The following is a 21650-nucleotide window of genomic DNA, read 5'->3' as shown; positions in this document are numbered from 1 at the left end:
TTCCATCTGTTTTTTCCTTTATCTCTCCACCCCACACCCTCTTTCGCTCCTTCTTTTCTTTTGTTCCTTCTTTCTCCTTCTCCTTCTTTTTGTCTTCCCTCTTTCACTACCATTCTTTCTCTTCCCTTCCTTTTGTTTCCATCTGTATGTCACTCTCTCTGTCTCTGTCCATCTCTCCATCTCCCCGTCCCTCCATTTTGCTCCTTATCTCTCCATCCTACCCCCTTTCTTTCACTCTTTCTCATCTTTTTTCATTCTCTTATTCTCTTCTTCTTCTTTTTGTCTTCCCATTTTCTCTGTCATTCTCTTGCTTGTTTCTTTCCATCTGTATTGCTCTGTCCATCTCTCCCTTTTTCTGTCTGTTGCGGTCCTTTCTCTTCTTTCTTTCCATTACTTTCTTCTCTCTTTTTTACCTTTTCTTTCCATCCTTTCCCCCACCCACTCTCTCCTCTTCCTTTCTTCCTGACAGATGAGAGCTGTAAGGACCGACGCTCCAACTGTCTCATGGTGGTCCAGGCTCGGCTCTGCGTTTACTCCTACTACAAATCAGCTTGCTGCGCCTCCTGCACTCAGAGCGCTCAGAGAGCCAAACGCCACTGACCCTGCCCAGGGTCAAAGGTCAGCGACAGGGCAGACGACTATGTAGCCAATCACATCACGGACTGACATCAGTCTAAATCGAGGAAGTGAATTTAGACTGTGAATTTAGACTTTAACATTTCAACAGCTCTGTTTTGCTATGGCTCTGTAAATCATGATTAGTGCCACCCACCCACCCACACACACACACACACACACACACACACACACACACACCACACATGAGCTCTATAGCTAAAAATTAAATGCCCGCAATCTCAACCCAGATGCAGCCAATCACCTGAGACATGTCCAGGTTGTGAAGTTTACCTTATTAGCTTTGCAGTGGAGCTTTGAGGCTAGTATAGCTAACATAGAATGGATGCTTATAGCCACCAGTTTAGAGTTGTGCTCTAGGAGTGACTAAAATGACAGTGTAGTTCCAATTTAAATTAAGATTTATACACAAATGGTGTCTTTTGTGGTGTCTTTTGATGCATGATGCTAAACTGGTGGCCCTTCCTTCTTAGCCACATTAGCATCATAGCTCCAGTGCAAACATGTCTCTGCTGATTGACTGCATTTGGGGTAAAGCTGAAATTGTGTGCATTTCTTTTCTTACCTTTTTTTTTTTGCTTTTTCTCAAAGTGAGAACTTTTTTAAAATCCAGTATATGTTTGTTTTGTTTTAAAAGCACTAGAATTTTCTGCGTTTCTATGGCAACCTGAAAGCCAAACTAAACAGTACTATACAGTGATGAATATGTCTTTAATAAAGAAAAATGAGATTTATATCCATTTTACTCATCAAGACTCAGTACACCTGATTTTGTTCACATTCCTCTGCTTTATAAATTATATATATATATATATATATATATATATATATATATATGTATATAAATATACAGCACTGTGCAAAAGTCTTAGGCACATGCAAAGAAATTCTGTAGAGCAAAGATGCCTTCAAAAATAATCAATCTAAATGTTTCTACATTAAAAAAATACTATAAAGAACAGTAAACAGTAATAAATGAAACAAAGTCAATATTTGGTGTGACGATCCTTCGCTTTAAAAAAAATTGTAGTCTCAGGTACAATGTGTGCAGTTTTATAAGGAAATGAGCTGTAAGTGTTACTGAGCATCTTGCAGAACCAGCCACAGTTCTTCTGGAGACTTTGACTGTCACACTCGCTTCTTATTTTTGCAGCAAAACCCAGCAGTCTTCATTACGTTTTTTTGTCTGAAACGTGTCTCTTATGTAATATGCAGCTTTCTTTACTTTGTATGTTTGACATACAAACATTTTTCTGTAAAATTTAATTTAGTGCTGGAAAACTAATGTTTGGAATCTAAAATGTTTTTGTACTGAATCAAGAGTAGAGAATAAAGTTTGTACTAAAAAAAATAGGGTGCCTAAGACTTCTGCACAGTACTGTATATGTATGTGTATAGATATATAAATACATACATACATACATATATATACACACACACACACACACAATGTTTCATATTAGACATATAGTGCACTACATAGGGTGCAGCAATTTTCCTACCTTAGTAGACCAGAGCTACATTTTCTGTGTATTGCACTACATAGGGTGCCATTATTTTTTTTTACTCTTATGTAGTGCACTTGTACTTGTAGTAGTGAGCTGAATCAGTAACTGTTCTCTAGTGGACATATAGTGCACTATGTAGGGGGTATTATTTCATACCCTATGAAATACACAAATATATTAGTGTGGAGCTAAATTTCCTATGCAGTGCACTTTATAGAATTTTAGCCCTGCCTTAATATATTAGTGCTCTTTATATGAAATAACAATGCCTACTCCCTGTGTAGTGCACTAAATATCCACTAGGGAATTATAGCGTCTGATCATTACTCCCTGTACAAGTGCACTATGTGGGATAAATAATGACACCCTATCAAGTGGACTACATAGAGGTTTTAGCTCTGTCCTAATATATTAGTGCAATTTATAGGGTATGAAGTACTAGCCCCTACATAGTGCACTATATAGAAAATATAGCTCTGCCCTAATATATTAGTCCACTTAATAGGGTATGAAATAATGGCATGCTATATAGTGCACTATATGGTCCGTACCCCCCATGTAGTGCACTACATGTCTATAATAGATGCATTTGGGATGTTTTTATTATTCCAGCTAACTCAGTTTATTTATCATGGCTGAATTCCAAATATATCTATACTCCCTGTATTACTGTACTATCAAGGGTGTGAAATAATAAAGCAATAATAATGCATTCACCATGTGAGGTTTAACCAATGTGACACACTGCAAACTGATCAAAGCTTAGCCATTCCAGTTTTAACACACACACACACACACACACACACTGGCTCTTTCCTCCTCTTGTATGTGAGTCAATTTACTGTCTTTTTTTTTCAGTTGTATGTATGCATGTACATTTTTATTTATGTTAAAATTCACACCTTATTTTAAATGCATCCTTAAATATGAAGGTGTGTTAGAGTCAGAGCAGAAATTACTATGATTGGTTGTCTGTGGCCAATAAGAAATGAGAGGGGGTGGGAATTAAGGAGGCTTGTTTTTTTTTGTTTGTTTGTTTGTTTGTTTGTTTGTTTTTTACACTAGCCACATTGCTAACTTCAGTAGTGCTTTAACACGTCAAGCCAAATATGATTGTGTGTGTGTATGTGTGTGTGAGAGAGAGAAATACAAAAATATGTAAATGTACATACTTGTGTGTCTGTGTATAGTGCCATAATCAAATATTAGCAACTAGGAGCTGAAATATACTTTTATATAAAAATACAGATAGTTATTTATCGAGAAATATTTACATAATTTATTTTTATTTCGCAAAACGAAGCATATGTTATTATCTTCTGAGGTTTAAGAACAAATTGTGATTGTAAAATAATCATCTTTTGTCATTATAAAGAGGAAATGTGTGCTAAATGCCATTGCAGTGCTGCAGAATAAAGAAAACAGCAACGACCAGATTCGGTGACTTTAATTTGGAGTGAGATGTGTCCTAAATTGCAATATGTTGGCTATACAGTGCACTATGTAGTTTGGTTTGATGAAGCCATTATTTATACAGGAATAGATCAGTCTGGTGAAGCTGTTCTCATTCTTCTACTCCCTCTATAAGTGCACTACATAGGTTATAAAATGCAGACTGTTCCCTCTGCCCTATGTAGTCCATTATAAAGGTAAAATAGCTATTTGGGATTCACCCATAATTTTACTATTCTAGCTTTTATAGTGCACTTGCATAAAGAAGTTTAAATTGGTAGGCATAAATTCTAGCCAAAAAATCTTGCACTACATAGAGTGTAGGAGACATTGTTGTAGGGACTAAGGAACTATTTAAGATTCAGCCATATTGACGGTTGTATAGCTCGAAGAATAAAAATGGGGTAAATCCCAAATGATTGGACATATAGTGCCTTACATAAATGTAAAAGCCACTATTTTATACCCTATGAATTGCACTATGCTGGGGCTATGGAACAATTTGAAATACAGCCTTAGTGATTATTGTATATATAGCTAAAGAATCAAAATGGGGCCAATCCCAAATGCTTAGACATAGGACTGGAGGACTCAAGTCCAGTCTCGAAATGTTCTCCATACTGGCATTTTTACTCAGACTTGTCTCTGTCTCAGGCATTGGTCTACCTAAATATGGTCTTGGTTTCAACCAATGACTCTATATATGAGTGGACTCACGTTCACTCCCGTACCTATACTTTGATTAAAATTTTAATAAAATCTTTTCATACTGTTTTTCAGTTGGCCTGACTTCTTCATGTTACTTCCTAAGAGTATTCATTAAATCATTCAGTTAGGATTTAGGCCTCATCACAGTACTGAGACAGCATTGGTTAAAGTGGTAAATGACTAATTACTGACCTCCTATCAGGGTTGTCTTCTTGCATGTGATGCTTGACCTTAATGCAGCTTTGATACCATAGATCACAATGTTCTTCTAGATAGACTAAAAATGTTGGAGGTAAGGAAATGGCTCTTTCCTGGCTCAGGTCTTATTTGACTGATCGTTATCAGTTTGTAGATTCTCAGAGATTTGCTCTGTTCTAGACCCATAGCTTTTCTCTATATATACTACCTTTGGTAGTTCTTCCTTTCCATTGTCACCTCTTACTTTCTCATTAGGGACAAACCTATATCCATATGCAAATTTGTGTAAGGTTGCTTTGTGACAATGTCTATTAAAGGCACTGTGTAAATAAAATATCATTGAATTGAACAGTGTGGACTAACCGTGCACTGTGTGTAGACCAACGGTAAACTGTGTGTGTGCACAATGGTGAACTGGGTGTGGGCTAACAGTGAACTAACTGTGTGTGCACTAATGGTGAACTTCATGTGGGCCAACAGTGAACTGTGTGTGTATTTTCTTACCATCTGTAAAATACTGCCATTGCAACTACAGTGAAAAAACAAACTGCAGGAGCAGTACTAAGAGGAACTGGAAAGTGTAGGTGCAATGAGCCCGTTACTGTATGTAACAACCTTTTCTTTTTTATTTTACTTACTTTGTTCACTCCATAATATATTCTGGTATGAATATATTATTTGTTTGTGAAGTAAAGTTTTAGCAATACAGCTTCCAGATGCATATTTTCCAATCACGAGGAGAAACCTACTTAAACCAGTTATTATTATCTTCTATTGCAATAATATACACTCCCAGTGTGTACACCTGTTTAGATACCATAAAGGTGTCTCCTCCTTATCCAAGTCCATATCCCATATCTACTGCGATTTTTCTTTTACTGCCACTCATATCAATACGCTAATTCAATATGTTTTTTTAAAGTAAGAATTAATTAATTAAAATGGATTTGATAAAAATGTCTGTGAATTAAAATCATTTTTGTTTAAAATGAATATAATAAATTCAATAAATGCAATAAATTCAAAGATGATTTGATTAAAATAATACAGTTTTGGTCAAATGTAACGTTTTTCACCATCTTTATTTTTTGTTTATTGCATCCATTCTTCATCATGAGCACCTGCATGTTAGTGGTCATACTATTTCACCCCTCCTAACTACCAGGGGCAGTGAGTAACACCTGGATATTCTCTTGTGTGCTTATGCCTAGGTATTTACCACAAAGACAACAGTAATGTAGAGCTTGCTGTAAGTAACCAACATAAACATCACTACTTTTTCTCTACTCACCTTGTCATGTCCGTGTCAAGACCGCTGGTAGAGTTCGAAGATATCCTGTGCAGTTTGTGACTTTGGTTGGGGACACAGTTTTCTGTCCTACACATCTGTGATAGACTCTCAGATTTCTCTCTTCAGTTTCTCTCCTGACTCTTTTCCCACATTGCTTGATAGAATTGCTACTGCTAGCTTAGCTCGTTGGCTTACATACTTTACAAAATATATAGGCTAGTGTTTGCTATCTTGTTAGGCTCATGCTCTCTGCTATCGGCACTACAAAGCTGGAGTGTGCGCTTCCCTTCCTTGCCCTCCCACAGAATAAGATGAGATCCTTGGCTACTATGTCAGGCGATGGCACAGTGCACACTACATGAAGCATGCAAAATGGCTGTACACTGTATGCCCTGCGGTCCTGGACTTATGTTTGACCCTGAGGCCAAAGAGGCCCTAGAGAGGAGAGCCCATAACCACCAACAGCAAAGTGGTCCTACTAAACCAGTGCCAACAAACACCTAAGCTCCCCTGATCCATCTTGTGGCTCAGGCCCTTAACAGCACCAGAATTCTCAGGAGAGCTTCCTAACACTGAGGAAAGTCACCCACTTTATTGCCATACCGCTGAATTCAGAGAGGATAATTTTGAGGTCTTGGCATATGTGCACACACATGAGAGAATATCCAGGTGTTAAACATGCCCCTGGCAATTATCTGGGGTTCATAGAACTGCATACTCCTCAGATCCAAGATCTATGCAATGGTTCTGTGAAAATACAGATTTAATGTAGCAAGATTAGGAGCTTGAATATTTGCCTCTAAATATCCAAGTGAGAAGGTGTGTGTGTGTGCGGTCCTACATTTACTTTTTTGACCCACAACTGGCACATGGTGTGCTACAGCAGTGATGCCTTAGTGAGAGGAAATACTTACCATTAGTAACTCATTGCACTGTGTTAAAGTTTCTTTCATCTTTTTGTACTGCATCTTCAGGATATTGTGAGCCTCCTGCTCTTGTTCCCTCTCCTAAAACACAGCCATGGAGCAGAAGAGGTTCAACCTTGAGTGCTTAATGTTCATATCTACAATGGGCCACTTCCACTCAATACAACATCTAACATCTTATACTAAAAATAAAATTTTTATCGTTTTGTTGAAGTATGCATAGCCTGTGGTGTAACTCATCATTCAGCATAAACATCACAATTCATCACATTATTTCAAAAGGAACAATCTAATGTAAGTATTGCCTTACCTGCTTTATAGCATCATACTTCATCTCTGCATCCAAGAGCATTTCCTCCAGCTCCTGCATTGAGCCTCGCAATATGTGTACATGGTACTTCAGGTTAAACTTCTCATTCTCCAGCTTAGCATTGGATTCCTTTGCTTCCTCATATTTCCTCAAAGCTTCAGCCAGAGAGACCTGGAAGTATAACAACCAAAGCTTGTTGGCTTTATTTACACACATTCTAACATTTTTGAGTACTCTGCTCATCACTCAGCAGAACAGCATAGGACAAAGTGTTACCAAAACACAACTAAACAAGAATCAACACACATACACACACACAAAAACACACACACACACACACACACACACCATTCATAATAGCAGTAGGCTATTGTGAGGGGATACATGAAAAGAAAAACTTACCATTAGTAACTGCTTGTTGTGTGTTAAAGTCATTGGATTGTACTGCAACTTCAGAATACTGTGAGCCTCCTGCTCTTGCTCCCTCTCCTAAAACAGCCATGGAGCAGAAGTGTTCACTTCTATTCATTTATAAATTCAAATCTTAAATTTATCAAAAAAAATATTTTGGTCAAGTACATATAGCCTGTGGAGTAGCTCATCATGCAGCATGAACATCATGAGTACTCACATTATTTCTTAACTGCTTTTTTCACTTACTGTTATTATCACATCGTCTTAACTCACACTTTTTGAAACCATGTATTAAACATATACTGTGATGTAATTAACACTGATAGCTTGCTTCCCACCCCAAGGTGTGACAGAGATTATGATGCACCCCAACAAAAAGTAAATGGGCCATTATGTCCAGTTCCATCTCCTATGAAGAATGCTAAGTCTGCTGACTTGGCAGTGGTGTACTTAATGAACAACACATTGTAATTCTCGTGGACGCGAGTGTTGAGTCTTCAGTAACATGAGAAGCTGCGTTTTTGTCTCATTAACTTCAAAAAAGTGGGAAAAAAAGTATATCAGAGCAGGGCTTCAGTCCTGAATTTTCTGAGCCCAGCCCCGAGTAAATTTTGACCTGGAAAAAGCTGTAGTATTAATGTAGTACACTGGAACTTTAGTGGAGCCATGGTGGAGTAATAAAACACTGCATAAATCAAAATTCACATGATTAGTGAACTCCTCATTGTGTATTTAAATCATCATAGTGTACTGAAACTTCAAGATACTGTGAGCCTCCCGCACCCTCTCACACTCCTAAAACACAGCTATGGAGCAAAATAGGTTTAACCTTCAGTGTTTAATGTTCACATCTGCCATGAAACTCTTCAGTCCCACTTTATGAAAATGTGTATTAAACAGATACAGATAAATAATGTTGAACGTGAAAGATGTACATCTGCTTCTGGGAGCAATTATTTAGTCCAGATCAGATCAGTTCTACTGTAGTCATTTTGTACCTATGAGTGAAATTTTCTGTATTTGTGGGGTTTAGTAGCCTCCATATTAAAAAAAAGTTCTTATTGTTATTAAACATTTTCAACACCACGCCAGCAGCCAATTGTGACCCTTTCTGTATAGAGGACCTGTCCGTTTACTGATTTTACTGATAGCACAAAATTACACTTCTAATTACCAGATTCGTATTACTGCGTTTTAGATTACCCCTCCAAGTCTGGGCACTTCTCAGCTATCTGGCCCAACTTAGTGCGGAAATGATTTACAGTTGACTCAATCTCTGTAACCATGTGCGGTATGTGAAGCTGAATCTACTAGATTGGTCAAAGTTTTAGACTTTAGAGTTTGGCCCCTGTTTCCTCTTTTAGCATCTTCTTTTCAATTTTCAGTGTATTTATCATTTCAGTTATCCATTCATCAATCTTCCACCAAATAATCTTCCACCTTCTTCCTCACTCAGTCCCACAGTTGCAGTGTGGCCTGTTTTTACAGAATCACCTGTCTTTTTTGTTTTCTCTCATGCCTGGCATTTTCAATCTCTTAACTGCCCTCAAACAATGGAGTGACAACTAAGCTGCAATAGTAGTCAGTCTAATTAATTTGTGCTTTATATCAGTCCTGTTTACACATTGCTTGACATCGCCCCCCAAAATAATTTTTTTTTTAATTTGGTCAAGTACATATAGCCTGTAGTGTAACTCATCATACAACATGATCATTTTGAATCCTCACATTATTTCTAATGGAACTGCTTAATGCAATGATTATCTCACTTACCCTTATTTCATCATGCTTCGTGCATGACTCAGAGAGCTCTTCCTTCAGCTGCTGCACTGAGGCTCGTAGTGTGTTCACGTGGGACAACAGGTCAGACTTCTCATTCTCCAGCTGAGCTTTGGACTCCATCGCTTCTTTGTATTTCCTCTCAGCTTCAGCCAGAGAGACCTGCTTTCGCACACGCTCCTAAAACACAGCCATGGAGCAGAAGAGGCTTAAACTTTAGTGCTTACCGTTCACATCTACAGTTAGCCTCTTGGGTTTATGAAAATGAGTATTAAACAGACAAAGATAAGGTATGTGGAATGTGAAAGATGCACATTCTGCTTCTGGGAGCAATTATTTTCACTTCACAGTGAATTTATTTAGTTGAACTTTGACATGTAAATTCATGAGTCTTGGTTTTGTGAGCCAATAAAAAACATGTGGATGGGACTGTGGTGTCTTTGGATATTATGAATTAGTGCTCACGTGAGAGTTTTGCCTTTGCTCTCTACCTATTACAATTTTGCTTTTAGCAAGAGTGGTACATCAGAATCAGCTAATTATCAAACTCTTCATGAGCTGCATCAGGTGTGAAAAAGTCCAAATTGAGAAGCATCGTTTCCATTATTTAGGCAATTAGTTTTTTTTCTCTATGATTGTAAAAAGCACTTGTTTTTTAGGTGCACCCACTAGCTCATTATTATGATGTTAAATGGAGGGAAATTTAACATTTAACAATCATCATACAACACAAACATGAAGAGTCCTCTCACACAGTTCACAATAGCAATCCTGGTTTGAAGCTTGAATATTTGCTTTTAAATATCCATGTGTGAAATGCCCAGAGGTGCTGTCTTTACTTTTTTGACCCACAACTGACACACAATGTACTATAAGAGTCATGACTTAGTGAGAGGGGTAAACATACCTTTAGTAACTCGTTATGCTGTTCCTTCATCTCATTGTACTGCAACTTCAGGTTACCATGTGCTTTAAGTTCTTCCTCATAGTCCTAAAATGCAGCCACGGAGCAGAAGAGATTCAGAATTTAGTGCTAAATAGGCTACCTCACATCAGCGTATTTTCAAAGTACAGGAAATTTTGGTCAAGTAGAAATTGAGGATTTCGGATCACAGGACATTACATTAAACATACTCATGGCCGTGTCTGTTGGCCTGGTATTCATAATGATGTTCAGAGCTGGTGTGCAGCATGCCCTGGACGTCAGTTGGTGAATTCTCCTGCCACCCCAAAAGCACCATTGCGCCCCCTTCCATTAATTGAGATCACCTTCGAAGGAATTGACCTGGAACTTGTAGGGCCATGAGTGCACAAAGGCAACATTTTGTGTTAGTCCTGGTAGATTACACATTGTGATACCCAGAAGCAGTGCTTCCCCACAACATCTCTGCACTCAGTATTACAGAGGCACTATTTCAAATGATCTCCCAAGTTGGAGTCCTGAAAGAGATTTCAATTGATCAAGGCACTTCCTTTATTTCACACGAAGACATAAAAATATGATTGGAAATTTGATGAATGAGGATGATCGAAATTGGGATAATTGGGAGAAATTGGGAGAGGTCCTGCAAGCCTCCACCAGGTTCTCCCCAATTTACTTATTGTGTTGGTACAAGCGCCTGGGCATCTTCAATGTTGTCTGGGAAAACTGGGAGGAGGGATCTTTACAAAGTAAAATTAAAATTCAGTATGTGCTATATCTGACATCCAAAGTCCACAAACTGGGCCAACTAACACAGGAATATACATTCTGGGGTGTGACCCCTGGCTGGTCATACGAGACACCCTCATGATGGTTGGACACAGCTGCTCCCCAAACACAAGAAAACAAAAACTGTTCAGGAAGAGCTCTAGTCTATACTAGACATGGGGGTAATTGTGGAGTGCCACAGTGACTGGTCCTTGTGCCTAAGATGGACAGGGATTGTGTGTACTTTAGGAAACTCAACTCAGTGTCCACGTTTGATGCACATCCAAACGCACTGACAACTGATCAGTCAGTTCAGCGTGGCTTGCTTTTATTCAACAGGATTTAGTTTTGTTTTGTTTTTTTTGCCAAGTTTGTCATGAGAAGTGTTGATAAGCATGCAGTGAAAAAAATAATAAAACATCAGCATCAGTCTCTCTCAAGCCTGCCTCCAGTTCCTCACTCCCATCACTGACTATCAGGGTTTTTCTCCATGTCTGACTATATCTAGGTGAATGTTGATGGGTGAATTCATGAACCTCTGTCTTAAAAAAAAAACAGAGGCTCTGATATAGAGTTAAAAAATGGAAGGATTGCTCATTATTAAGTAGCACTTATTAAGTAGCATAATTAGGTAAAGCTTGCCTTTAGTATAGTTGCATTCATCAAATTCCATTTGGTCCCCAGGATTCTCAACTCCTGATTTTTTTGCTCACATTCCTAAAACACAGCCATGAGAAAAAAAGAGGTTCAAACTTTGCTTAATATTTACATCTACAATGCACCACTTCTATTCAATAAAAAAATTAACATCTTCTGGTAGAAATACAATCTTTATTTTTGGTCACATACATATAGCCTGTGGTGTAGCTCATCATGCAGCACAAACAACATTCCTTACATTATTTCTAAAGGAACTGCTAAATGAAAGAGTTTTTCATTTACCCTCATTATCTCATTACGCCTTCTCGTGGTCTCAGAGAGCTCTTCCTCCAGATCATGCAATGAGTCTTGCAGTGTGTTCACGTCAGCTATCAGGTTAGTCTGCTCAACCAATAGCTCAGCATTGGTAGCCAGAATCTCTTGGTATTCCCTCTCAACTTCAGCGAGAGAAGACTGGAAGTTCAACAACCAAAGCTTGTTGGCATTATTCACATCTGAACACACAGTCAGACATTTGAGGACTCGACTCATCACTTGTCAGAACACACTGAAATGTTTTGTGGATAAAAGTTTACGAGAATGTATACACACACAAAATTCAGGAAAACAGTTGTGGTTATATGAAAAGAAAATCTTACCGTAAGTGACTGTTTTTCCTGATTAAATATTTTCTCCCGCTCTTCGGCATTGGACTTCACGAACTTGAGAATGCCCTGCGCTATTTCACAGTTCTATCCAACAAAAAACTAGCATGTTAAATATATTTTTTTATTTTGTTCAAGTACATATATAGCCTTTGGTATAACTCAACATGCTGTATTAACATAATGAATCTTCGCATTATTTCTAAAGGAACTGATTAATGCAAGGTTTTTCTCACTTACTCTTGTTGCCTCGGCACACTTATTGTGCATCACAGAGAGCATGTTGCTTATCTCCTGCACTGAGCTTTGCAGTTTGTCCACCTTGGACATCAGGTCAGACTTCTCGTTCTCCAGCTTAGCATTGGACTCTATTGCCTGCTTGTATTTCCTCTCAACTTCAGCCAGAGAGACCTTTATTTTTTGTTATACACACATTCAGACACTTTTGAGTACCTGACACAACACTTGTCAGAACAAACTGAAATGTTTTGTGGAAAAAGGGCAATATGTCCCCAAAAAGGTGACTAAACAAGAATACAAGGACAAACATATATCACAATAACATCATGGTAACATGAGAAGAAACTTACCTTGAGGATAATGTGAGCCTCCACCTCTCGCTCACACACCTAAAACACAACCATGGAGCAGAAGAGATTTAAACTTTGGTATTTATTGTTCAAATCTACAATGAGCCTCTACAGTTCAGATTTATGAGAGTATATGAAACAGATGCTGTGATGTAAATAAATCTGAAATAGGCCTCAACTGTATTATTATCATGCTATGATTGTTCATTCAGTTCCAAATTCAGGCATAGGTATCAATAACTATGGCTTGCTGTTATTTACAATTTTTAACCCCTTGATACAGATGGGAGACAGCTTAAAACTACACTTTTCTGTTTTTCCAGATAAGAACAGGCAATTTCCTAAAAGGGAAAATATGTAGATATAAAAGATACTTTTTATAGATTTCATGAGCTTTGGTCTTGTGAGCCAAGAGAAAAAGTGGGATGGAGTGTTGTGTCTTTGATTATTATTAATTAGTGCTCATGCCAGACTTCTGCCTTGCTCTTTTCTTGCTGTTGCTTGGTTCACATCTGAAAAAATAAGCACGTCTTTCACCAACATACACTAGAGGTTTTGTGGTAAAATGCTGTTTTTTCAGCTAAAATTTTCATGCTAGCAATGTTGACACATCAGTGTCAGCTAATTGACAGTGTCAGCTAACTGAGCTGCATCCGGTTGCTGCATTGGGAAGAAGAGTCCTCACATACAGTTCACAATAGCAGTATTGATTTGAAGCTTGAATATTTGTTTCTAAATATACATATGTAAAATGCTCAAAGGTACTGTATTTACTTTTCTGATCAACAACTGACACACAATGTACTATAGCAGTCATGACTTAGTGAGATGAAAAACTTACCTGCAGTAACTCATCACACTGTTTTAAAGTTTCCTTCATCTCTTTGCACTGTGACTTCAGGATACGGTGAGCCTCCTGCTCTTGATCTCTCTCCTAAAACATAGCCATAGAGACCAAAGCGGTTTAAACTTGAGTGCATAATGTTCACATCTACAATGGGCCACGCCAGTTCAATTAAAAACAAAACCCAGCATCTTGAACTAGAAATGCATTTTTTTTCAAGTACATATATCCTATGATGTAACTCATCATTCAGCATGAACATCACGTCCTCACAGTATTTCTAAAGGAAGTGCTTAATGCAAGGTTTTTCTCACTTACCCTCATTATCTCATTACACCTTATCCAGGTCAGAGAGAGTTCTTCATTCAACTGCTGCACTGAGTCTTGCAGTGTGTTCACTTTGGACATCAGGTAGGAGTTCTTATTCTCCAGCTGAGTATTGATCTCCATCACCTGCTCATTTCTCCTCTTAGCTTCAGCCAGAGAGTCCTGGAAGAACAACCACAGCTTGTTGGCTTTATTTACTTCCACATACATTCAGACACTTTTGAGGACTCAGAGTATCATTTGTCAGAACAGACTATAAAATGTCCCCAAAATGTGACTAAATTCTGTGAATTCTGTAAAAATCTTTGTTTGCGTACAATATGAGGCATGTAAACACATAGGCAGGAGTGGAGAGACTCATTAGCTAAAAGTTTAAGGGAAGGCTAAGAACCTCAGCTAATTTTGTGTCCCATGGACCATGAAGTTTATGTGTTGGCTAGCTGTTTAGTTTTTGCTAGTCTTTCAGTGAAATACAGAGAAGAATTCCCACTTTTGTGTTTCTGTTGTTGATGTTGAATTAAAATGCCACTGTTTTCAGATTGTACAGTTTTTGAAGGCTTTACAGCAGTGGTCACATTTCACTGGGACAGAAAAATGGCCTGCTAATAAAGGCACATCCTTTATTGTGACTGTAAATATACAGTTTGATATGCAGTGTGGCAAATAATTTTGTTAGGTTCGTGACATGGAATCGCAATGGTGCAGTAGTTCAATCAAAAGGAAAAAACTCAACACATTTGAAGCATAAAAGGACTGATGTACAATTAAATTTAAGAAAGATTATGTATTGGGATATATAAGGTTATGTATTGGGATATTTTCACAGTCTAAACAAAAAGTGATCATACATACAGGTTAATATTAGATTGATTAATGAAATCAGGGATCGGATGGATAGAATTATATGTATTGAGGCACTCATCAATGTAGTGACATTAGTTGCTTGTAATGTGTATGCACCTAACAAAGGTTTTTTTTTTGTTTTTTTTTTCAAAAATTATTTCCATGATGGAAATAAGATACTGGGTGATGCCAGTGGACAAATTATATCAGTGGGGAACTTAATTAAGTATTCAGAGCAACTTTGGACAAAAGCAGCTATAAAGACCCATTAGTGCCCAGAGACAGAACTCACAATCCATGTGATTCAGATTTTAAAAGAGGATTTGGAGGTGATAGATATTTGGAGAAATCCAACCACCAACCACATAAGAATATGCTTTCTTCTCTAATTGTCACAAATCATACTTGAGAGTTGATTAATTCTTAACATCTAGTTTCATGACTGACAGAGTATTAGACTGACAGTAGTTTGTCAGTGCATGCACTATGCAGCTGAATATAGATTTAAACTTGGTTTGGGAACCAAAGGTGGAGAATAAGTATAGTAATTTTTAAAAGAAGTTTTGCACATCACTAGCAGAAGATCTCACTCCTTTATCTTACAACTTACTATGAAAGTAGAGAAAGAGCTGGTAAACTCATTGAGCGGCAGATTAAAAAAAAAAACAGACAATATAATACCAGCAAAAACCTTTCTGAAAAGATGTAATGACAAATTCTAAAATTGAAAGAAACATTTGTTTTTACAACATTGTAGGAATTCTCCAAGCATTATGCTAGCTATTCTAAAATTGTTAGCTGGATCATTTCGATGTTTTCATCAACCTTGGATACTGTTCTGTGCTGTGAGGCTAATTTCAGGGAGAATGTAAATTATTTAAGGTTTGAACATGCTCTTATTATTTCTAGCTGTTTCACTAGCTAATGGTTGCTGGATATGGGTTTTATAAGTATAAATCTGTAAAGTTGTACAGAATTACTGGCACTATACTACAATAAGAAAGCAAAACATACGGTATTGTTGGACCTTAATATACAGTCAGGTCCATAAATATTGGGACAGTGACACAGTTTTGGTAATTTTGCCTCTGTACATCACCACAGTGGATTTGAAATGAAGCAGTCAAGATGTGACTGAAGCGTAGACTTTCAGCTTTAATTCAAGGGGTTTAACAAAAATATTGCATTAACCGTTTAGGAATTACAGCCATTTTTTACAGAGTTCCTCCATTTTCACAGGCTCAAAAGTAATGGGACAAACTAATATAATCATAAATATTAGGATTATTTTTATTACTTGGAGGTAAATCCTTTGCAGTCAATGACTACCTGAAGTCTGGACCCCACGGGCATCACCAAATGCTGAGTTTCCTCCCTTGAGATGATTTGCCAGGTCTTTACTGCAGCCATCTTCAGTTGCTGCTTGTTTGTGGGTCTTTCTGCCTTCAGATTTGTCTTCAGTAAGTGAAAGGCAGCTCAGTTGGGTTGAGGTCAGGTGACTGACTCGGCCATTTAAGAACATTTAATTTCCAAGCCCTTGGGCTGCTTTCACAGTATGTTTTGGGTTGTTATCCATCTGTACTGTGAAGCGCTATCCTATCAGTTTTGCAGCATTTGACTGAATCTGAGCAGAAAGTATAGCTCTGTACACTTCAGAATTCATCCTGCTACTTCTGTCAACAGTCACATTATCAATAAACCCCAGTGACCCAGTTCCATTGGCAGCCAAACATGCCCATGCCATAACACTGCCTCCACATGTTTGATGGATGATGTGGTATGCTTTGGATCATGAGCCCTTCCTTTCCTTCTCCATACTTTTCTCTTCCCATCATTCTGGTACAAGTTAATCTTGCATCAGAACTGGTCAGGCTTTTTTTTAGAGGTTTTTTAGCAAAGTCTAATCTGGCCTTTGTGTTCTTGAGTGTTACCAGCGGTTTGCATCTTGAGGTAAACCATCTGTATTTACATTCATGAAGGTGGCTCTTGATTGTAGACTTTGACAATGATAGGCCTACCTCCTCCAGAGTGTTCCTGACTTGGCTAGATGTTGTGAAGGGGTTGTTCTTCAATAAGAAAAGAATTCTGCAATCATCCACTTTAGTTGTTTTCTTTAGGCCCTCCTAAAGTTTCTGCTATCTTTCTGATAGGTCTGTTTTGGTTTTTCAGCCTAATGATGGCCTCCTTGACTTGCATCAACACCTCTTTGGATGGCATATTGAGAGTTCCCATGAACAGCTACCAAATGCAAATTCAACACTTGGAATCAGCTCCAGACCTTTTATCTCCTTAATTTATCATGATATAAGGAGGAAACAGGCCACAGCTGGCCATGAAACTGCTTATCAGTCAATTGTCCCATTACTTTTGAGCCTGTGAAAATGGAGGAACTCTGTAAAAAATGGCTGTAATTCCTAAACGGTTAATGCAATATTTTTGTTAAACCCCTTGAATTAAAGCTGAAAGTCTACACTTCAGTCACATCTTGACTGCTTCATTTCAAATCCACTGTGGTGGTGTACAGAGGCAAAATTACCAAAACTGTGTCACTGTCCCAATATTTATGGACCTGACTGTATAACCAGACACCAAAGACAGTGAAGCAGATATAGACCCCAGATCTCTTTTAACAAAACAGTATAGCTTCAGTAATCATTATCAGTGAACCAGTGTTTATGAACAAGTTTAAACCAGGGGAAAGGCTATGCAGGAGAGCTGTTAGCATTTAAATCTACTTAAGTATACATTTAAATATAAATTATAACCAACGTTCCATTAAAAAAAACTGGATGCTCTGAGTGATAATGAGTCTCAGCTCAACTGGTCTCCAGCTCCAAAATGGCCATAACTTATTAATGTATTTTATATATTCATCTTTTATTTTTATATAATTTTGCACTAATGTATATTTTTGTAAAAAAAAAAAGTTTATATGTTTATTGTTATTGTCTTGTTATTGTATGTTTATTGTCTGTGTGTTTATTGTATAGTATGTTTATTGAATTTCTTTGTGCTCGGTACACTGTACTTGCACATACGATAATAAAGCTTTGAATCTTGAATCTTGAATCTTGTATGTGATTGTGGTTTGGGGAGTACCTCAGGGTCGGAGCTGTCAGTGTGTGTGATGCTGACTCCTTCCACATCAGACATCATCAAGCTTGGATCCAGCGAAGAAATATCTACGGACACCGTCTGCACTGGGTCTAAATACAAAATAAATAATTTTTAAAAAATCACATGAACCTGCATGAACAAAAAATAAGCTAATTACCTTTTATGAATGTATATATATGTGTGTGTGTGTATATATATATATATATATATATATATATATATATATATATATATACATATAATAATTTCCCACAATAAGAATTTTCTGGTCAAATACACTCATGAAAGGCTGATTAAAAATCAAATTCTTTCTACCAGAGAGAGAGAGAGAGAGAAAGAGAGATGGTGTACCTTGGGTGGGAGTTGTGGCCCCTGTTCTCTCCCCATCGCCACGCTTCTTAATATAATAATACACTCCCGCTGCCGTGCCTGCAGCTCCAGCCGCATACAGCAGGGGGCGCACTGGAAGCTCTCCAGCCCGAGAGCCAGCTAAACTCTTTAAATGCTGCATTGTAGCACTAAAAATATCAACCAGCCTGTTTATTAGAAAAGTTCAAATAAACACCGAAACTCCTCCTTTCTGTTCTTCACCTTTTTTTTTTTTTTTTTTACAGCGACTTCGTTTATGACGTCACAACAACAGGACACGCTCCAGTGCGCATGCTCCGTCCAACCTACAGGCTTCAGAGCTGGAAAGATCTCTGCTGAGATAGATGTCCAGCAGACGCCTTCTCCATCATCATGAATTATGAATGAAGTAAATCTGCTCTTTTTAACATGTTCATGAGCTCAGACTTCAATATTTCTTTACTTTTTTTTTTTTAATTATTCTCCTCCCCTACCTAACGCACCAACACAAAAAATAGGTTTCTAGACAAATCTCATCTACATAGTTACATAAAAATATCAGTGCTGTAACATAGAGCTAGTTCTTTTCCCACTCTCTGAATTAAATTAGACAGATTAATTCGACAACAATTAATTTAAAATGAATATAAAATTATTATTTTATTGACTTAACAGTATAAGTATGAAAACAATAAAACTGCAATAAAATAATTTACAATAAGAGCATATTTTAAGAGTTTATATATATATATATATATATATATATATATATATATATATATATATATATATATGTATATATATATATGTGTGTGTGTGTGTGTGTGTGTGTAGCATATATATTTATATATATACCTATGCATTTATTTTATAACACATTTTATTTATTTGGTTGGTTGGTTGGTTGTATAAAATACTATACTTTTTAAATTGTTTTGGACGATTCCCTAGAGATCCTTTACATATTTTCTGACTCAGTAGGATCCAGAAGGCCGGATGTCTTCATCGTTACAGCTCTGTGTGTCATAGATTAATTGCTGTTAATCAGGAAAAAGGACACAATAGCATGCAAACAAGGAATCAACATTAAGTGCAAAATTTCCAATTCTTCAAAGCCTTAAAGCAGCATTTTTAAGATCAGCACAAGTTTCAAGGTTCAGTGTTTCCTGTCATTGTTAAGGACAACAAAACTGGAGGTGCACATGCATTCTCTTTCACTGATCAACTTTTAGGACAAGTAAAAAAAAAAAAAAAGCATTCCCATTCACAGCCCCATCCATTAACAAGAGCACAGTTTCTATTATATTAATGTGATTGGACTTTAATGATGAACTACTAAATCATAATGTTAGTTACTTCTTTCAGAAGTAAATTTAAAAATGTTAAGAAAGTTTAAACACTAGGTGTCGCTATCATGTAGAGATTCATTGAGTTCAGAGAGAATGTGTGTGTTGAGTGTGTGCTGTAATGAAGGGGTGCAATGTTCAGAGCCAGTCTGAAACACATCACTCTGTTTGAGTACACTGGAGCTGAATGTGAACAGAAGGTGAAAGCACTGGAAGTTAGAGTGTTAGCTCAACAAAAGCAGGTTTTTTTTAAACATCTTGGTGCAAAAATGAGATTATACATCTAAGTATGTACATCTAATATGTATACATCTAAGATACATCTAAGTATGTATCTACTAGTACTAGTAATTCCCTAGACATTTTCCACAATTATAAATAATGTATGCATAATAATAAATAGTTCAATACATCTTTTATTGAAGAATAAAGCCCAGAAGATGACTAAAAATAGCCCTCTAGATAAATATGGACACATCTTCCTGTAAACTAATGAGCAAACCCATCAAAATATATGAAACAATCATGATTTTGTTTATGGCTAATATTAACTAGGTTCAGCGCACACACACACACACACACACACACACTTCCATATCAGTGACACTGCTGTACTGAGAATGGTCCACCACAGGAGGCAGCTCCATCGCTGATAGAGTAATTCAGACTAAATCTTATATTTAGACAATATGCACACATTTAACAAGCTTGATCAAGTCAAAAAGATTTATTCGTAAAACCTTCATACCAAAGTTTACACAAGAAATGTGGTATTCGTGAAAGTCCTGTAAATTCAGGGGGAAAAAACGTTCGTAACCTACTCGTGCTCCTGAGTGTGTGTGAACTTACACATAAGGAAACTAACTAATGTAAATCTCGACTTGATCAACTTCGAACCATGTAAAAATGTTACAGCACTTTTATTTATGGAATATACTAATGTGTTTAAATGATTTGTTTTTATTACGTTTACAGCAGTTAGCTGATGCCTTTATCCAGAGAGGCTTACTACAGAAGTATGTAATAGCTGATGGGACTATTTGAGGCACAGACATATTGAATGTTACACAGCTACCTAAAAGAAGCAAAATGGGGCAAGTCTCAAATAACTGGTCGTGTCCTATATAGGGTGTAAAAGCCAGTGTTTTATACACTATGTTGTGTAGGGGTTATGTAACTATTTGAGACACACCCATAGTCGTTTAACTAGAATAATAAACCATTGTCGTTTAACTAGAATAATAATAGGGCTAATACCAAGTGATTGGGCATCTAGTGCCCTCCATCGGGTGTAGGAGCAATTGTTACATTGTACCCTATGCTGTGCACTATGTTGGGGTTATGGAACTATTTGAGACTCAGCTATAGTGAATGTAATATAGCTAGAAGAAACAAAATTGCATACCCTATTTTATTAGGTGCTGTTGGACTATTTGTGAAGTAGCCATCTTGAATGTTAGCTTAAAGAATCAAAATGGGGCAAATCTCAAATGATTGGACTTCTGCATGGAGTGTAGGAGCCAATATTTGATACCATATGTAGTGCAATTGAAAGGATGTAGGTGGCTAAATGTGGGGCAAATAGGCCATACTGAATGTATAGTGCCCAAGCAGGGTATAAGAGTCATTATCTGATGCTCTTTTTCTACTCTTTTTAGAGAGTACTACTAAGGGTACAATACAATGTAGTCATGTACTCCCTATATGAGCACTAGATAGGGTATGAAATGATAATGGATTCTGGATCCTATGTAATGCACTAAAATGTGCTCCCTACTCCCTATATGTGCACTAGATAGGGTATGAAATGATAATGGATTCTGTACCCTATTTAGTGCACATAAATGTGCAGAAGGGATTCAGGGATATTTGGGATTCAGCTCCCTACTCCTTATATGTGCACTAGACCGGGTACCCAATAATAGTAAATGTTACTCCAATAAAGAGCTATTCATTAGGGACGCCCATGACCCCTGACGTCATCTTCAGTCGCCCCACCCGCTCTAGTTCCGCTCGCGC

General features: G+C 37.3%; 2 protein-coding genes across 2 annotated transcripts in view; one reads left to right on the top strand and one right to left on the bottom strand.

Moving 5' to 3' along the window:
* The window catches only part of adamtsl4 (ADAMTS-like 4), a 48427-nt gene extending 44847 nt beyond the window's left edge, over nt 1–3580 (top strand). Inside the window, exon 17 of the mRNA XM_053240062.1 lies at nt 470–3580. Within this exon, the coding sequence (XP_053096037.1) occupies nt 470–600 (131 nt within the window). The 3' untranslated portion in view covers nt 601–3580. The remainder of the gene's footprint in view (nt 1–469) is intronic.
* Nucleotides 3581–6299: 2719 nt separating this feature from the next.
* Nucleotides 6300–13832, bottom strand: LOC113533823 (leucine-rich repeat flightless-interacting protein 2-like). The gene is made up of 6 exons (XM_053240102.1): nt 10130–13832; nt 9217–9402; nt 7432–7518; nt 7030–7200; nt 6708–6800; nt 6300–6540 (listed from the first exon to the last, which is right to left on the bottom strand). The coding sequence occupies exons 1-6, from the start codon at nt 10157–10159 to the stop codon at nt 6496–6498; spliced, it is 612 nt and encodes a 203-aa protein (XP_053096077.1). The 5' UTR covers nt 10160–13832; the 3' UTR covers nt 6300–6495.
* Nucleotides 13833–21650: the final 7818 nt, after the last annotated feature.

The sequence above is a fragment of the Pangasianodon hypophthalmus genome, chromosome 1 (assembly GCF_027358585.1).
Source record: "Pangasianodon hypophthalmus isolate fPanHyp1 chromosome 1, fPanHyp1.pri, whole genome shotgun sequence".
In the NCBI taxonomy this organism is placed as follows: domain Eukaryota; kingdom Metazoa; phylum Chordata; class Actinopteri; order Siluriformes; family Pangasiidae; genus Pangasianodon; species Pangasianodon hypophthalmus.
The sequence above is the reverse complement of the archived record's forward strand: the minus strand, read 5'-3'. Positions and strand labels throughout refer to the sequence as shown.